This window comes from Mixophyes fleayi, chromosome 6 (genome assembly GCF_038048845.1).
Source record: "Mixophyes fleayi isolate aMixFle1 chromosome 6, aMixFle1.hap1, whole genome shotgun sequence".
NCBI classification, from domain to species: domain Eukaryota; kingdom Metazoa; phylum Chordata; class Amphibia; order Anura; family Limnodynastidae; genus Mixophyes; species Mixophyes fleayi.
In genome coordinates this window covers 136310755-136329547 of record NC_134407.1, presented here as the reverse complement: position 1 = coordinate 136329547, position 18793 = coordinate 136310755, and the positions used below count along the sequence as shown (strand labels likewise).

The window sequence follows — 18793 nt, the reverse complement described above, 5'->3', positions numbered from 1 at the left end:
ATGGGACCAGGCGGCTTCTCTTATTTCTCAATTTATTGGCTACTCAGTGGGCCCAGATCCCCAAGTTATCTGGCTTTACTATCTGCTGCAACAACTCCCTGAACCTACCGATAATTGATCCAGCATATATACTCCACTGCTCACCTCCAAATAGTTAGAGACTGGAAGCTCCTGTTTCCCTAATCTTTCAGTGGTTATATCTAGAGTCTGGTATATTGCTTCCATGGAGTACATTACCTGCCTGCTTCACGATAAGAGTGCACACTCCACAAGGTGTTGGAACACTTAACATTGGTGGATGTTTCATCGGTCCTCTCTCCATGGATTCCATTAGTAAACCTGCTTCCCTGTCATTCTGTTTTGCAAACTCTGTTCAAGTATAATCCCCCGACTCCCCTTCCTTCTTTCCGTTCTTGACTTCAAGGTAGTCGGCAGCCCTTTCCTCTCCCTTCTCCTCTCAGGACCCCTGCATCCTACCTTCCTTTCCTCTCTTCTCACCTTTATCTTTTCCTCCTCCCGTAGAAATTCAGTCACTCAGTACCGGTTGATCCTGTTTAACACAAGTATTAGAATTTTTTATTTTTTTTCTGTATAACTTTGACCTCTGCATAATGTTATCTGGTATACCACTTTTGCAGATATTTTCATGTCGTGTTTCTTTTATTCATTTGCTGTAACATCTCTATTGCTGTTATAAAGATATAATAAATAATAAAAAAATAAAAAAAGTCATAGATAACACAAAGTTTGGACTGAATAGTTCGTCAACTATCAAACCAATGCTGATACTCACAAGATGACAGCAGGCGGCCAAGGACCCCAAAAATATGAAATTTATGTATAGCGAGATGGTACAGCTGGTTAGTCAGGTTACTGTCTCTAATGTGTCCAGAGAACAGAGATACTCTAGATTCCCAAAATAACCTTGTTTTGGTGTGATGGCTCTACTTTGTAACGTGTACTAGAAACTAGTGGAATCAAAAGGGATGAAGTATTTTGATCCTGATACTTAGTTCCTCATGCTTCAGCGATGTCACCAATTCGTAGTAAATAGATGGATATACTCTTGGCTAACAAATATGACTGTTCCTAAGGTTTGTTTCTTTAAAAGTGTACTTAAATCCCTTAAAATGTAATATAAAAAGACAAAAAACATTTCAGGATGCTCTTCATATGACAAAATCATGTTCTAGCTGTCATGTTTCAGTCTCTCTCCTCCAGAACAGTTGCTGATCAATATTGAAGTTACACATGGAAATTCCTACCAGATAAATCTCCCTTGAATTTGCCAAATAAAATATGCACTTCCCAAAACAGTTAATGCAAAAAAGGATTTTATTAAAAAATCAAAATTGACAAAAAACAAAAATGCACTGCCTAAAATTAAACTGCAAAGTTTCTAAACTTATATTCCACAACTAATGAGAAGAGCTGCAAAACCTGAACACTTTTCTGATGTCCTATGGTTGAAATATAGCACTTTTAAATGTTGCATTGAACAAATCTAATTGCCTGAAGTAACACCATCTCTCTTACACAAGACCTTGATAAGCAGCCAGTCCGCATTACTTGGAACTGTCCTGAATTACTCTCCAACACACTTATGGAGTCTATGCATTAATATAATGCGGTACTAGTAAATATGCATCGCTGCATATTTAAGCACTGCAGAAAACCATCATGCCAGGGCTACTCTAGGAGCCCTGGCAAAGTGACCCCCTCTGGTGCAATGTGTTTCACCTATCGCTGCCGTTGAAAAGGAGGAAATGCAATGCGCATAGCACTTCCACAGTGAGGGATCCAGCGACAAACAGACATGTAATGCCATCCTGAGATGGCGTTATCTTTCTGTGAAATGCAGAACTTTTCAAAGCCTCATGCATTGCAGAACTGCACAGTCCTCATATTAATCTTAAAAAACGAAAAGTGGATTATGGCAGCAGAAATCTTCTATACATCTTGCGACTGCCATTTTACAGAGAAAACTACTCTTTTCTCAGTTTTAATGGCCGATTGCAGTTTACTGCATAGACCCCTTAATCCTTAATGCTGCAGATAAATAGAAAGTCATCACAACTTATAATAAGGTTGTGAAATTATCTTCTGCACTTGAATTATAAAAACAAGTGGAAATCCTCTTTAGAGAAACAGCTATTTGCCTGTAATCATGAAAAAAAAAGTCTTTCTGTGCTACAAAATAAATGAACAGTTTTGGCTCAATGCACACCTATAAGTGTGTGTGGTATAAAATGATGAAAACCTGGAAGCAGTGTAAGCTGGCAGATGGTGTGAATGACATATTCTAATATGTACAGATAGAAAGAGCCGTGCGGGCTCTAGGCTATACAAGCATTGGGAGGATAAACAGCCCACACAACTCACTGCAGGCTGGCTTCTGTATTATTGTTTGTTTCCTGGGAAACAGAGATAAATCTTTTCTCAAGGACTATACCGATGTAGGTCAAATCTTGGCAGAGACTGGAAAAATTCCAGTGTGTGTTGGAGAGGTCACATTTCTGCATGCCCCACTCATCTCTTGGACTGGCGTACTAAACAAGACTGACAGCTCAACCTTAAGCTCTGTTGTGGTTTCATGTTTGACAACATTAAATTGGCTATTGTTAGAGGACAAGAGTGTTAGTCCACAGGTTTTATGTATTCTGGGAGAGTTTGATCTGCTGTGGTCAAATGGACTAGGCATGTGTAAGGCCGTAGGAGATCAGTCTGTGGTTGATCTGCGATACCAGAAACGCGCCCTGAAGTCATCACTGCAGGTCATGAATCCAGGGTTGGTGGGAGAGTGTACAATACAGCGGACAATATTATTGTGTCCTAGGGAAAGGAGGTTTCGGCGTTCGGCTGTTCTGGAATCCCAGCAGCACAGGCTAATTGTTCTTTCATCAGGGAGTAGCACGTAGTCTTCTGTGTGGTTGAATACAGCCTGAGTCCTGTGCACCTGTCTCCCACTCAGTCCAGCACCTACACAAAGAGTAACATAGGTTATTGGGGCTATACTTAGCACCTACACATAGAAATCAATGTGAGTAATAGGGGCTCTGTTACACAACTACACGGGCACAGGAGTAGCGTAGGGCAGCTGCTAGTCTCCTTATGCCCCAAGCACCAAATGTTCTGTCAGGCAAGGCCGGCTTTCATGCATAAAATGTAAAAGAAAAACACATTACCAAAACATGGGCCCATTTACGTGGAATTAATTTTGTTAAAGGTATGTTATTCCTCCAACATTCTATATTATATTTTTTGTTACAAAATATGTCTCAAATATTAAAGGCCTTTAAAATTTTGCCCCCTGCTGTTCAAAAAAGTTAATGTGTCAAGAAGGTAAAGTCTCTATATGCTCCGTTAGCCAACATTCCCTAGTGCAACAGGAAGGCTTTCCCCATCAGTGACATCTATGTGTAGGGCTACAATCAGCTATAAAAACATTCACATGGCTAGAGCAACTTGCATCAGAGCATTACATCATTTACAGGCTATCAGCTGACTGATGTGCACGCTACTCGGTACAAAATTCATACAGCCAAGTTATTTATAATAATAATAATAATAATAATAATAATAATAATAATAAGGGCAATTCCAAATAAACGGATGTAACTCTTAGATACAATGTTTTTAATAAACATCTGGATATCTTCAAATTTAAAATGCACATAAGGAAGCAAATTTTAACACAATTGTATCTACCACTGGTGACTAAAAATATGGTGTGAACAAGCCTCACCAATGTAGTCTGCTGTAAATAATAATACATTGTTTAAATGTAACGGATGTAACCGGGATAGGACATGGTAACTTCTGAAATAAAATACATGTCTGTCTCTGAAACTACAACAGATATTTATTACATACTTTTTTACAATAAAGTATAAACCCCATAGATTGTTTTAGTACAATTTTCAGGAAAGTCATTATTACCTTGACAATATTTAATGAAATGTATGTGTAACGGACGTAACCATCAAATACATTAATCAGGAAATGAAAAAAAGGCCATTTGCATTAACTGGTACAGGGTCATTTACCTTTCTAACAATGTTTTCAGATGGGTACCATATCTCATCATCTTGTTTAGGCAATACCCACCCACCTTTGGCTGGATGCATCCCCCGCACACAGAACTCTCCATTCTCATTTATATCAGTGACAGGCCCATAAAGTTCAATTCCCAACCATGGCCTTATCTGTGTGGAGTTTGTATGTTCTCCCCGTGTTTGCGTGGGTTTCCTCCGGGTGCTCCGGTTTCCTCCCACACTCCAAAAACATAGTAGTAGGTTAATTGGCTGCTATCAAAATTGACCCTAGTCTCTCTCTCTCTCTCTCTGTCTGTGTGTATGTTAGGGAATTTAGACTGTAAGCTCCAATGGGGCAGGGACTGATGTAAATGAGATCTCTGTACAGCGCTGCAGAACCAGTGGCGCTATATAAAAATAGTGATGATGATGATAAAATTCATCATTTTTATACTTTACTACAACAAAGTCATCTTTCTTAGCCGTGACATTTGCATCAACACTTTGTTGTACAATCAGTGTATGCCCGATAGCCATTACTGAAATAAGACAAAATGGCAGGATGTCTTGTGACACACTGTTACCATCCCATTTATTAAACTACTATGACTGATGCACTAGGAAATTAATTTTATAAATATTACAATTTTTTTTTTCCATGACCCATGTCCACTTTTTGTTGGAATTGCCCACAATTATTATTATTATTGGGCAATGTTAAATGAAGGGTCACCCCTTAAACCAGCCAAAAGTGACAATTCATCATAGAAGACCGCTAAAACATTGGAACCCTACCAATTGTATTTCCGCTTCACTGCAAATGGTTCCTTATTGGAAAGCAAAGTATATGTCAAAAAGAGGGGGAAAAAAAAAGTATGTATAAAAACAAAGGAGCACGTATCTGCAAATCCCTCTTAATAGAATTATTCAAATTATTAGGACACTATATGAAAGTACTCCGATCCAAGTTAGGTGAAGTTAAAATAATCTTTAATTAAAAATTAAAAACATAATGCCAGCGAATGAATGATTAAAAATGTATGAATGTTAATGTGGTGTGTGAAAAAAACATGCTAGGAACTGGATACTTTATTATATTACCCCTTATTATTAGTTTACATTCAGATACCGTATATCCAGTAAATTCTTATCTTCAATAATTGTGTTAATGATCCTAGGCTCAATATAATCGCTGTTACATATTATAAATGTAAAAAATTATTAACCTAGAACAATGCGGACAAATTAAAAAGTCTAGCACTGCATTGCAAATAATTACAGTATTATAGAAGAGTATAGTCGTAAATAATAATTAGTAATTGGTTCCACTAATATCTCCATTAGATTTCAGAGTCGTATATCTGTCACTTCCAAATGTGTAGTGATGTGTATAAAGTATACACGTGCTGTGAAGCAATATAGCAGATTTATCTCTATTGTCGGACAGTGAATAATTAATGCCTTAAAGATAGAAAGTTCACTTTGCACAAAGAGATTATGGTAGAGAAGGGGAAATACAAGTATATGATGTTATAATGCCGATCTTTTATTAACTTGGAGGAGATGAACGTAGAAAAAAAAGGCGAGATCGTAAATATAAGGCTTAAAAGATTAGCTCCGTGTTTAGTTACTCTAAAATAGCTGTAATGCTAACCAAGTAAAACAACTATTGAAACATGCGTGACGATCTCAACATTTTCAGTGAAAAGATTTGTCTATCTTGAATTGACTATTGCTGGTGAGTTCAATCAGTATTAATAACGAGCTTCAATAAACATAGATGTTAAAAGCAATTATTTGGGTGACAGGTTTTTTTTTTTAATCACATTAGACAGTTCTTTATAAGCACACCAATTGCCGATATTTAATATGTAGGAAAATTGTCCGCATTATGGATCAATTCTGTCACTCAAGGTAAACTATCAGGGATATCATTAAGCTTTAATGAATATATTTAATAGTTGTACATCTACCTTAATTTAGTTGTTTAAACCACACAGTCAGTCAGACATTTATTTAAGAAAAGATCGATAGTTCCCGAGTCAGTATTAGTAGCAAGTTCCCTTAGAGTAAATGTTATAACAGTATATTATTATTGTCGTTTATTTGTAAGGCGCCACAAGGTTTCCGCAGCGCCGTACATGGTACAAACAGTAGACTATACAGGGTAAGACAGTACAGAACAATAAACACAAAGTACCAGTACTTCAGAAACTCCAGGCAGGCAGATACAGTAGAGACGGAGTGGAAGAACAGGTATGGAGACAGGAGGGAAGATGGGCCCTGCTCATACGAGCTTACATCTTAAGGGAGGGTAAACAGAATCAGGTACATAAGGGAGCCAGTGAAGCAACGGGGAGAGAGAAAGGGGGCAGGGGAGAACCAGAAGAGGTGAGAGGTTAAGTGGATGGTTGGTAGGCCTTAAGGAACAGGTGAGTTTTAAGAGCCCGCTTGAAGGAGCACAGATTGGGTGAGAGATGAATGGACCGAGGGAGGTCGTTCCAGTGAAGGGGGGCAGCACGGGAGAAGTCTTGGATTCTAGAGTGGGAAGAGGTGATTAGAGTGGAGGAGAGGCGGCGATCATTGGCTGAGCGCAGGGAGCGGGCGGGAGTGTGAATGGAGAGGAGGTTAGAGATGTTAGGGTCAGTAGACTGAGAGAGAGCCTTGTAAGTGGTGGTGAGGAGTTTGAAAAGGATTCTGTAGGGGAAGGGGAGCCAGTGTAAGGAAAGACAGAGAGGGGAGGCAGAGGAGGAGCGGCGTGAGAGGAAGATGAGTCTCGCAGCCGCATTGAGTATAGAGCGGAGGGGGGCAAGGCGGGAGCAGGGGAGGCCAGTAAGGAGGAGGTTGCAGTAGTCGAGACGGGAGATGATGAGAGCATGGATGATAGTTTTGGTGGCATCTTGAGAGAGGAAGGGATGGATGCGAGCAATGTTACGGAGTTGGAAGCGACAGGCTTCAATATATTGAAGTAAATTAACTGTACGGCTTCACGATCAGACTCACATTTACTGGCAATATTCACCGATTCCTGAATTAACGTTAATAGTAGATTCTGATAAATGTAGTTTTCATCTGACTCAATATGCTTGTTAAGTCCCCACAATTAGGGTTATCTTTTAATGAATTTGCTTGTTCTTAAAATGATGTTGATAATCGTTTGTGATCAGTTAAATTTGATTAATGACACATCGGACAAGTACAGACTGTATTGATCGCGTAGTCATGAACTATATTCTATGACTACGTTTCTTCGTTCCTAATTCAGCTTCTCAATGAGCAATTCAGAATTTAAGTATTCTATTGCGGCGAGTGCTAATATAGTATATATTTTGTGATAACAGTTCCTAGCGTGAAACGCCAACTCTAATGTTTTTTGTTTTTTTTAAACACACCACATTAACATTCATACATTTTTAATCATCAATTCGCTGGCATTATGTTTTTAATATTTTTAATTAATAAAGATATTATTTTAACATAACTTGGATCGGAATACTTTCATATAGTGTGTCAATAATTTGAATAATTCTATTAAGAGGGATTTCCAGATACGTGCACCCTTTTGTGTACATACTTTTTTTCTCTTTTTGACATATGCCAATTTATGTATAATGGTAGCACCTCCCGTAGAACACTACATCCAATATATTCTTTTGAATAGGAGCACCTTGTACAATACACAATGCTAACTTACCTAATCTGGTGCAACAGCTTCTTTTCTTTAGTGAAAAGCAAAGTACCCATGTTCAGTAAAATAGGTCCATATGAATGTGAATTATTTACCATTTTGCACAGTATTTCAAAACTTCATGTTATTTTAAAGCTTCATAATAATTAGTGGAATGTAACATGAGTTGTTTCTTTTTAAAGGGAAGGAATGTCTACACCCAGAAATACCAGTTGTTTCACAGTAAATGCTACAACTGACAATCACAAATATTTTAGATGACATTTTAGGAACTTCCCAAATGTAAAGGCTGTAATGGAGAACTTTGTCCTATAAAGATCAGTTTATTTGACCTATAAAAACTACACACAGAATCTTCCAGACTTTATAATCAATGATGGGAGGTCAAGAGTTTGCATGGTCAAATGCTTCAAGCTCTGACAGCATATGGGAACTTTTATATACATACTTGAGAATGTTATGATATGCAGATATAAAAGAGAAATGGCATTTTAAAATTTCAAGGACCTTTTACTGAGGGACCAAGTGATAGTATTGTCCATTCAATCAGGAATTATTCTACTGTGAACAGTGCCATGTCAACTTTTTCTTTATTGTAAGCTCTAAGGGACTCCAAAAGTGGACATCTTTTCACATATGTAATGTCTTAAGAACAGGGGATGGCTATATACAAGTTTTTAAAATTATTTAGCTTTGTATTTGTAAAGGTCTAAAGTTCCAAACCTCCCTGTAAGTTTTAAATGGTCACCCATTTAAAACATACAAGAAGGTGTGGAACATTAGACCTGTACAAAATGCCTAGAACCTCATTTGGAGTTGAAATTATTTTAACAAAGGTATACAGTCATCTTCTGTTCCGAAGGCTCTTGGTAAGCCATATCTTTGAAATCAGTGAATGTTCCAGTTAGGACATTGAGAGTTGTCAGGGGGAGAATAAACTAAATACAATTGCAACAACATACCTGTGTATTTTACCAACATCCGTCCAGTAGAGATCTCCCACAACTTAGCCACAGAGTCTTTCCCACTAGACAGAATGTATTTGGAGTTTTTAGAGAAGATGGCAGAGCACACTTCAGCTCCATCGTGAGCCTTCTCATAAGTGGTGATACACCGGTTGGAGACACCATCCCAGAGTTTGATGCTGCCGTCTTTGCTGCAGGTGACGTACGTGTTGGCACTGGGGTTGTAGTTGACAGAGCAGATGGCGTCAGTGTGCTGATCTTGAGGGTTACAAGAGACAAAGCACTGGAAAGTGTTCACATCGTAGAGCCGTAGAGTGGGATGTTGCGTGCCGACAATGATAAAGTCTCCTGATGGATGGAAGGAAATGGATCGCAACATTTCTGCTTCCTAGTTAATTACAGAAATTACAACTTGTTAGAAGACTGAATTATGATGAACAGTTAATATCAAATGGTTTGGAGGGTGCTAGAAAATTAGGAGCAGCCGATTGCTTTCAAAGATTTTTCTTACTTATTTAGAAAAATATAATGAAGGAAGGGTTATTCTTGAAGAGTAAAAAATGGTCCTGTCTGCGAGAAAGAACTGCACCCAAGTTCCAAAATTTATGATTAAATAAAAGAAACAAAAACAAACTTCAACCAAAATTTTTTAAAGAAACCAAATAACAAGCGAAACACCAAAACATTGAGTACAGCGTCCACAGTAAATACATGTAACTTGACCCAAGACTATTTTTCTCCATTTTCATGGCAAAGCTGGCACCAAGTCCCTTAGGGGACTATTTATTAAGCCATTTTAAATTAACACACCTATCTAACAAAATCCTAGTGCAATAGATGTCAAAAATATCTCCCACATTAGGTTAAGCATCACACTAAACCGTAGTCCCTATAATTTCCAATGGGGTATGTGGCCTGGGCCAATTTAACAAGCTCCAAAAAGTCTATCTTTTCGAAGCTTGGCCCAGACGGCTAATGGGGAGAGCATCGTAGGAAAGTGATGTTCAGATCCCTTTCCGGCAGCTTTCCTGCTCTCCCATCCGTTAAGTAATGAAAAACAGGTTTGCGGTAACCGACCCAAGATCGCGCATTTGTTAATTAGGGAAAGTCATCCCTAGGACAACCTCATATCGATGTGCTGTCCCGGCATGAATTTTTAATAATACCACCTTCATACTGCCGCCCCTGCAATATCCTGGGTTTTTACAGGGTCTCGGAGCGTCCCAGCTCAGAAACACCATTCATACTGCACCTCGGACCCGGGAATTTCCCGGGTTGACCCCATTCATACTGCACAAGTCTGTGCCCTGGCAATTTGTGGGAGTCATCACCAGAGCAGTTTTCATTGGCTGAAAAATGGTGATGTCATTGAAAGGTGACTGGTTAATGCTGGAACACAGCATTTATATGTCTCATAATCTGGGGATGTGATGATTCACGCAATCAATATAATAATGTGTATAGTATTTGGGATCTAAGTACCTTTCTTCATCACTCAGCGACTGAGCTTATCATTCGGATTCCTGCACAATATTTACAAAAAGGTATGGTAAGAAGGTGTGACCAATGTGTAGACTGCAGCAGAACATACTCTCAGGCCAGCCTTCTAACACGCCTTGACAATTCATTTTGGCAAGATATTGTGATTTAAAGGTGCAGGGATAATAACTATTGGTGCTTAGAATGTAATTTTACTCTATGGTAATAAAACGAGGCAGCAACTTGACATGTACATTGAGCTTTCTTCTTTGTGACCCCTCTGTGGCTGAAGAATGAGCATTATACAGCTGCAGGGACTGGCTAAATGACCTTTAATTGTTGATGACATTTATATACTACTTATATTCCAAATTTAGTGTACTTGTAGCTCTATTCTGGTTGATGTTCTTAATTTTCTCACAATCCAAACCCAATTACTACATTTTACTCTTTCCCCTTTTAATAAAGAATAAAGAAAACTGAGAGGTCACCTTCAGTTCCAAAAAATGTATGTACACAGCACAGTAGAATCACTGTGAGATATGCTGCACACAGATCTGTACTATAAAACATACCCCTCACCATTGCCCCACAGTTCTTTATGATTCAGACAGGCAGACAGCCAATCATCTTGTTTTCTGTGCAACCCGGGTTGAAACCACCTGCCTCTTAAGGATTGACCTGAAGCTCTCGATGGGATTAAGGTCTGTGGCGTTCCCTGGCCATGGACCCAAAATTTCTATGTTTTGATCCCCGAGCCACTTAGTTATCACTTTTGCCTTATGGCAAGGTGCTCCATCATGCTGGAAAAGGCATTGTTCATCACCAAACTGTTCTTGGATGGTTGGGAGAAGTTGCTCTTGGAGGATGTTTTGGTACCATTCTTTATTCATGGCTGTGTTCTTAAGCAAAATTGTGAATGAGCCCACTCCCTTGGCAGAAAAGCAACCACACACATGAATGGTCTCAGGATGCTGTGCTGTTGGCATGACACAGGACCGAATGTAGCGCTCACCTTCCCTTCTCCGTACAAGCGTTTTTCCAGATGCCCCAAACAGTCTGAAAGGGGATTAAATCAAAGAATATTACTTTACCCAGTCCTCAGCAGTCCAATACCTGTACCTTTTCCAGATGTTTTTCCTGGAGAGAAGTGGCTTCTTTTCTGGCCTTCACAACTTTTGAACCTCTCTCGAAGTTCTTGATGATCCGATAAATGGTCGATTTAGGTGCAATCTTACTAGCAGCAATATCCTTGCCTGTGAAGGCCTTTTTGTGCTAGCAATGATGACTGTACGTGTTTCCTTGCAGGTAACCATGGTTAACTGAGGAAGAACAATGATTTCAAGCACCAACCTCCTTTTAAAGCTTCCAGTCCTTTATGCTAATCGTGGTTGGATTTACAATGAAGCATGACAGAGTGATCTCCAGCCTTGTCCTCGTCAACACTCTCACCTGTGTTAACAAGAGAATTACTGACCTGATGTCAGCTGGTCCTTTTGTGGAAGGACAAAAATGTTGTTTTTGGGGTAAAGTTCATTGTCATGGCAAAGAGAGACTTTGAAATTAATTGCAATTCATCTGATCACTCTTCATGACATTCTGGAGTATATGCAAATTGTCATCATACAAACTGAGGCAGCAGACTTTGTAAAAATTTATATTTTTGTCATTGTCCAAACTTTTGGCCATGACTGTAGATGCACTTCTAGTTTGCGGAGACATCTTCTGAGAGCAGAGAGTAGGCATACTCCTTAATGTGCATTGGGCAGACCAATTAGGCACACCAGTTTAAAACCAAAGCATTTTGTGCTCTATAAGCGTGCACCATAAATAATGCGCAAAAAACGTCAGTAACTGCACCAGACAATATAAAAATCATAGCAGCTGTACAGGTGATAAGTACAGTTGAGAAAAGATTGACAATGAAATAACTATACTTGTTGTCTCACTAACACATAGGTGAACACCACTGACCTGAATGTATTTGAAGGCTCTTTTGGCTGAGGGTTTAGAATAATCAAACAGTTTCATGGTGTAGTCTTTGGAGCCAGAGGCTAAAATCTGCTCAGTGGGGTGGAAAGCCAGACACGTGACCTCGTCAACATGGTCATACAGTGTCCGGATGACGGGGTGGTTTTCCATGTTCTGCTGGGCGGTCTCATTCATCATGACCTGGTAATGTGAAGAACAGACTGTAAGAGAAACACATTTGGCATAAGGATGGACAAGCAATACAATTACAAAACAGTGCTCTGTCTTTAGAATACCATCTTAAAACCAAGTCCAATCCTGAGAGAGAGGGTGACATCCATGGGAATTAATACATTTTAATGCACCTCAGAGTGAAGAACATTTCTGGTGATAAGCAAAGGATGGCTTTATACAGGCTGGGGGTAAGTAATGGTTTGTACGGTGTATTTGTTCAATATACCCTTGATATAGACACAAATTCTTTCACAGATGTCATGTCCTAAATCTTTAGCATTCAAACGTTTAAATGGCCTTTAATAGTGAAGTAGTAACATCTATTAATGAGCCCGCCCTCTTACTATAACAAAGTTGAGGGCTGAAACAATATTCATGGTAATGCAGCCTATCAATTCGTTAGAGGCTAGTAACATTGGTGAAATACTTCATTACCAATGTTCCAAAGGACTGATTCCCAAAATGGATTGGCTGTATTCTCAAATATTGGTTCAGCATCCACTATGGGTATAAAACCATGCTATTTTGAGTAAGTTCCCAGCACCCCGCCTTACCAATGCAGCTGTTCTCTCTCATTGGACAAAGGTTCAACCAATAAGAATCTGCAGCTTCTTACTGGTCTTAAACCCCACCTATCAATTTTAAGATGTGAAGGTGGAAATACCAGGAATATCCTGTTTCAGTGTGCAGCTCCTGAAGCTCTAATAGCTCTATTTGTAAATGTTAATATCTTTTATATGTGAATGTTGGCATAGTGGTTAGTCAGGCATGCTTTGCAGCACTGAATTTATATATTCCTCATATGGGTTTTCTCTAAAAAAAAAAAAAAAAAACACTGGTTGTCTAAAGTTTTTTTTTTTTGCTTTAATGTGAAAAACTGAGTCTTATTAAGGAGCATTTTACTAGAGCCTTAGGACCTTTTTGTATTCAATATGCATTTCTTGAATGGGAGTTCCTCATTTTTATAGTGGGCGGGGGACAAAACAATGTGTAGGCAATTACATCATCAAAAAGTTAAGTATTCTGATCTTTTAGAAGCAATGACCTTTCCATTTATGTGATTTAGGAAAAATTAGGCAAAACCAGATCAAGGAACAAACACAGAGAAAAATCTCCCAGCACACTGCTATAGCCAGCAAAGGAGCTGCCTTTTCTACTTGTACATAAAAATGCAAAAATCTCAGTTGCACACATTTGCAAATGTATGTTTAAGCCACCTGCCACTCCACGGTGCTTTTGCTAATAGGGTGGTCCTAACTCTAAACAGCGAGAGTCCCATATATTTGGTCCGTACATATATGCGTTTTTAAATTGAGAGCTAATTTACCAAGAGGTACCCCAGAAGCTTACAAATTGCAATACAGCGCCAGCACTCACCCTCAGCTACTGACACCAACATGCCACTCAAACAAACAATACAGAAGTGGAAGTTGCTCAATCAATTTATATAATTTATATTATTATTATCCTTTATTTGTTAGGCGCCACAAGAGTTCCGCAGCGCCGTACAATGCACAAACAGTAGACAGTACAGGGTATTACATTACTGAACAGTAAACAAAAAATACTGACACTTCAGGAGCTCTAAGCAAGCTAATGCGGTAGAGATGGAGCAGAAGAGCTGGTAAGGACACAAGAGGGAGGAGGGCCCTGCTCAATGAGCTTACATCCTAAGGGAGGGTGAACAAAACACAAGTACAGAGGGAGTGAGTTGGCGTATAAAGGAGGGGAGGCAGGGTTAGGTGGAAGGTGGGTAGGCTTTGAGGAACAGGTGGGTTTTTAGTGCCCGTTTGAAGGAGCTAAGAGTGGGAGAGACGGATGGAGCGAGGCAGGTCATTCCAGTGAAGGGGGGCAGCGCGGGAGAAGTCTTGGATTCTGGAGTGGGAAGAGGTAATCAGAGTGGAGGAGAGGCGACGGTCATTGGCCGAGCGCAGAGAGCGGGCAGGAGTGTGAATGGAGAGGAGGTCAGTGATATAGGGGGCAGTGGACTGGGAGAGTGGACAGGTGCTTGAAAGGGTGGGGTTATCCTGAAAGGAACAAACACAGAGAAAAATACCCCAGCACACTGCTCTAGCCAGCAAAGGAGCTGCCATTTCTACTTGTACATGAAAAAGCAAAAGTCTCAAAGGAAGAACTACTTCTCCAAAAGGGAAGTAAATGGGTAGAATAGTGATAGAGACATAAGGCTATCCTAATCTTGAAAAAAAACCAACGACCAAATAGGTTCTGAGGCATTAAAAATGGACAGACTAGATAGGTTATGTGTTTCTTATCTGAGAGAAGGCTCCACTAGCCCAGTTTAATGATAGGAGTGTCAGGAGCCATCCCTGCTCTGCCCTCCACTCGCAGGGATGGACCCCTTCTCTTTCTTACAGCGGTTGCACTAGTCACCCGCAACAGGATGCGCCTTCCGGCTCTGCCTCAGGCGTCCTCCGTTGCCCGTCATCAGGACAGTCTCCATGCTGACCGTCCATTCTCAATTAACTCTGTTATTTAAACCATTCACTGGACTCGTCCCCAGTACCTGAGTATTGCTTGCTCAGAGCTCCACTATTTTGGCATATACAGTATAATATATATATATATATATATATATATATATATATATATATATATATATATATATATATATATACACACACACATTTATAATTCCTGGTACGACCATGGCTATTCCTGATGACCTTTTTTGGATTATCCTTCCATACCTACTGGTTTTGACACAGCTTGCACTTCTTCTCTACATTTAATCACCAGTTACCCCACTAAGAACTACGAGGGCCATAACATGCACATCCCACCTAGTCCAGCCTATACCTCCCTATGGGGGGGCAGATATGTTTTATCTTGGTGTAACAGTGAGACAATGAGGCTCTGTCATACTTATCCTGTATATAACAAGGTTCATACAATCAACTTGTTTTCATATCAAATTACCCAACAACTTTAGTTCAATACATATGTGCTACTGGAGACTGTATTTAACATTATCTGAATTGAAAAATAAAAAAAATGTGTGTTACTTGCTGTTTATGGGGCTTGTGCTGTATGGACATAAAGAGAACAGGGCCCACCCTGCTGCCAAGTCATCAGCAAATTGTGAATTGTCAAGTACAATGGCAATTCACAGACATCAGTCCAATGACACAGTTGTGGAGGAGAGTGTTGTTCCCATTATCCCAACATTTTAACCTGCAACCATACAGTAAAAGCTTCTTATTCCCTAGAAGAGTCATAAGGCATGTACATCACACCTCATCTACACCGGTTCCCAGATCCATTATCTGTATGACAGAAGCTAAATAAAAAGGGTGTAGTTGAAAACACATTCATATACAAGATTTGGGGTTGACAAAAGTCAGAAGACAATGCAAGTACCCAAAACTACTATGTGAAGTACCGACAAATACACCTTTTGCATCTTTAACATGTAAGCCTTACATTAAAATGATTGTTGTACCAGAAAAAAATGAAAATCGATTACATATTCTACAATAACAAGAAAGGATGAAAGTGGAACTTTTACAAGAGAAAGAACGGTTTATGTTTGGCATAAAAAGGATTTACCTCGATCGGCATGGCACTTTTAGCTAGCATCCGCTCAGTGTCAAGGATCTTTATGGAGGCGTCGGCTGATCCAGTTGCAATCAGTTGTCCGTCTCTGCTGTAAGTTGCCACGCGACAGGGGCCCTTGTGTGAGGTTACATAGCAGGTCTCATACTCTGAGGCTTCTGGAGACATTGTCTGTACATCAGCATCAAACTCAAGATCAATGCCTGTGCCAGGGGCGACTGTATCAGAGCGGCCAATGGCATACTGCACTGCACTGTCATCATTCTCCATGCCTTTAAATAACAAACACAAGCTATGAAGAACCATTATAAAATTGTAAAGAGTTATAATTAATCTATATAGTATATGAGTATTTAGTTCAGTTCCATATATTGGAAGACAATAGTAAAATATTTCTTTATATAAACCTAAAAAACTTTGCTGCAATAACCAACTATAACATAAATCCACTTTTATTGAGAAAATAAAGTCTAATTTATAGAGATGCTCACTGCTCCCCGCGAACTGGTTTTGGATCTGGATTATCTTCGTGTTTTGGCAAAACCGCCCTCGTGTTTTGGTTTTGGATGTTTTAGAAAAATCACATAATTATGCTCTTTTTTTTTTTTGTTCCTACATTATTATTATTAACCTCAATAACACTAATTTAAAGTCATTTGCAGTCAATTTAGGTCACCTCACAGGTCACAATATTATTTTCATACACATTCAAACAAAGACTACAGCGACCTGGATGGTAAGCGACAGAGCAAGGACACAAACACACGGCACTTATTAGTACATCTGGGACACAATGGCACACAGCAGTGGCAGAAAAGAAAAATGGGGGTCCGCCCTCCCTCCCTCCCACCCACCTCTTTTTTGGGTCTTAAAAAGGAATTCAAAACTCGCGAGATCCGACGACGTCACAATGACGTTTTGTTTCGTTTTCAATTCCTAAGTTCGGGTATGTTTGGTTCTCCAGGAACCGAGCCTGAGCATCTCTACTAATTTATAAATATAAGTACATACCCAACTTAACTGATTATGTTATATCTAGCAAGGTGCATCTAACAAACCTTTCTTCAGTGGGAGGGGAATATTATTTGCCCATTCTGCTTATAACACTGTATCAACGTCAGCAGTTATTAAAACCCATAGCATAAGTAGCTCTCTGTGCTGGAGTGACTGCATTCACAGAGATCCTGGTAATTTTAGATTTCTCTATGGGTCTTAACTTTTATTTAATAAAAAACATATAGATCACATCTTCCATATCAGGAATGTGAGCCATGGACACTGTAATGATGGCTGTTCAAGGTATTTCTACTCACCCACTTTGATGAGATGGAGTAACTGTTCAGAAGGAGCACACACAGAATTGAGTTTAACTTCATTGACTAGACCATTTGCAATGTTAATGTGTCCATCATAGAGCAGCTGGCTGATGATTAGCTTGTAGAGCTGATGACGATCTTTAAGTGTTACCTTATATCTATACATTGTACCAGCTGACTGCAATCTGCAAAACAAATTACAAAATGAGTAGCTCACTAAATAAAAAAAAAAACAACATAGTATGGAAAGTATAATAATCCTATTATGAGTGCATTAGTAATATACCCCAGATCATTCATTTATATCAAAAATGAATAATCATCACAGTATGATGTACCAATTGTTATAATTCATGAGAACATAATAAAGACACAAGTACAAAGTGCATGATAAATTGAATTCACTACTCTCATCACATTATTTCAGTTTTAGATGAGCATGTGCTAGAAGAAATAACATGCATGCTATTCACAAGATTAATGGAAGCCATAATTGAATTCTACAAGCAGTATAAAAGCACTTAGGTTCAGGAGATTAACAATCTGAAGATTCCTGCATGGTGCAGCTAGGCAGGAACCTAGCCCAAATGTAGGAAGTGATCGGGCATGATAATGATCACACTCAAAAGTGATGTGCAATGTGACATATAAAAATTCTGGAAAAAACACCCGAGGCCACAGCTTCCCCATCACAACCTAATGTTGAGCATGTGATTAAAGGTTTGAACAAAAAAAGGCTGATATTCTATTTTCATTTATGTCTATGCTTCTAGGTTCATTTAAATATGTTCAGAGGTGCAGTGGGTCAAATTGAGAAGAGATGCCTACATTTTTTTTTACCATGATTAGATTAATGCATCGATCATAAGAAATATTTGTACACTTCTACAATGATTTGTATTAAAGGTAAGGCCATTGGATAAAAATGGCTGGATTGCAAAAATACAATTAGAACATGTCAATTATAATAGTCATATAATTGTACCAAAAATCAGTACAAGGTGTTAGGAACAGGATCCCCAACCTATGATGGTTAAATAACCACCTGTATCAACTACCAGCCCCCAACACTGCCCCCACACTGCCAAGTGTACCTGACACATACACACAGCGGAGACAAACATTCTAGTGGCAGAGCTTGACAGTTTGCTGGGAGCCACCAGTCTGACTAACGCTCAGATCCCCATGTAGGTGACAGAGTGAATTTTCATTGATACCAATTCAGCCCACAAAATGCCCCGCTACAAGCACGTAAACACCCTACGCTGACATTATCGCCTACTTTGACTAGTAGTACCAGAATTTATTGCTCCAGTTGGGGGTAACGCGGCCTAGCCCCGCTATGTACTTACTGATCTTTATACGTCGGTTTATGGATACAAACGGCTGTTGAATGATACACTGAACGAGGTTACGGGACTCTCATACGTCACCACCGCGACACGGGCAATCACCAAACACGTCACACGTTTCCCACAATCCCTTGAACCCTTACTGTCATTGCGCTTGCGATGTCTGACAGTAACCCCGCCC

The 18793-nt window shown here is 39.4% G+C and overlaps 1 protein-coding gene across 1 annotated transcript; it reads right to left on the bottom strand.

The window, feature by feature from the left end:
* Window positions 1-1317: 1317 nt before the first annotated feature.
* Window positions 1318-18764, bottom strand: CSTF1 (cleavage stimulation factor subunit 1). The gene is made up of 6 exons (XM_075176476.1): window positions 18613-18764; window positions 17258-17445; window positions 15939-16216; window positions 12141-12338; window positions 8685-9075; window positions 1318-2979 (listed from the first exon to the last, which is right to left on the bottom strand). Exons 2-6 carry the CDS (start codon window positions 17424-17426, stop codon window positions 2720-2722), a joined length of 1296 nt encoding a protein of 431 aa, XP_075032577.1. The 5' UTR covers window positions 17427-17445; window positions 18613-18764; the 3' UTR covers window positions 1318-2719.
* Between the last annotated feature and the right edge of the window lie 29 nt (window positions 18765-18793).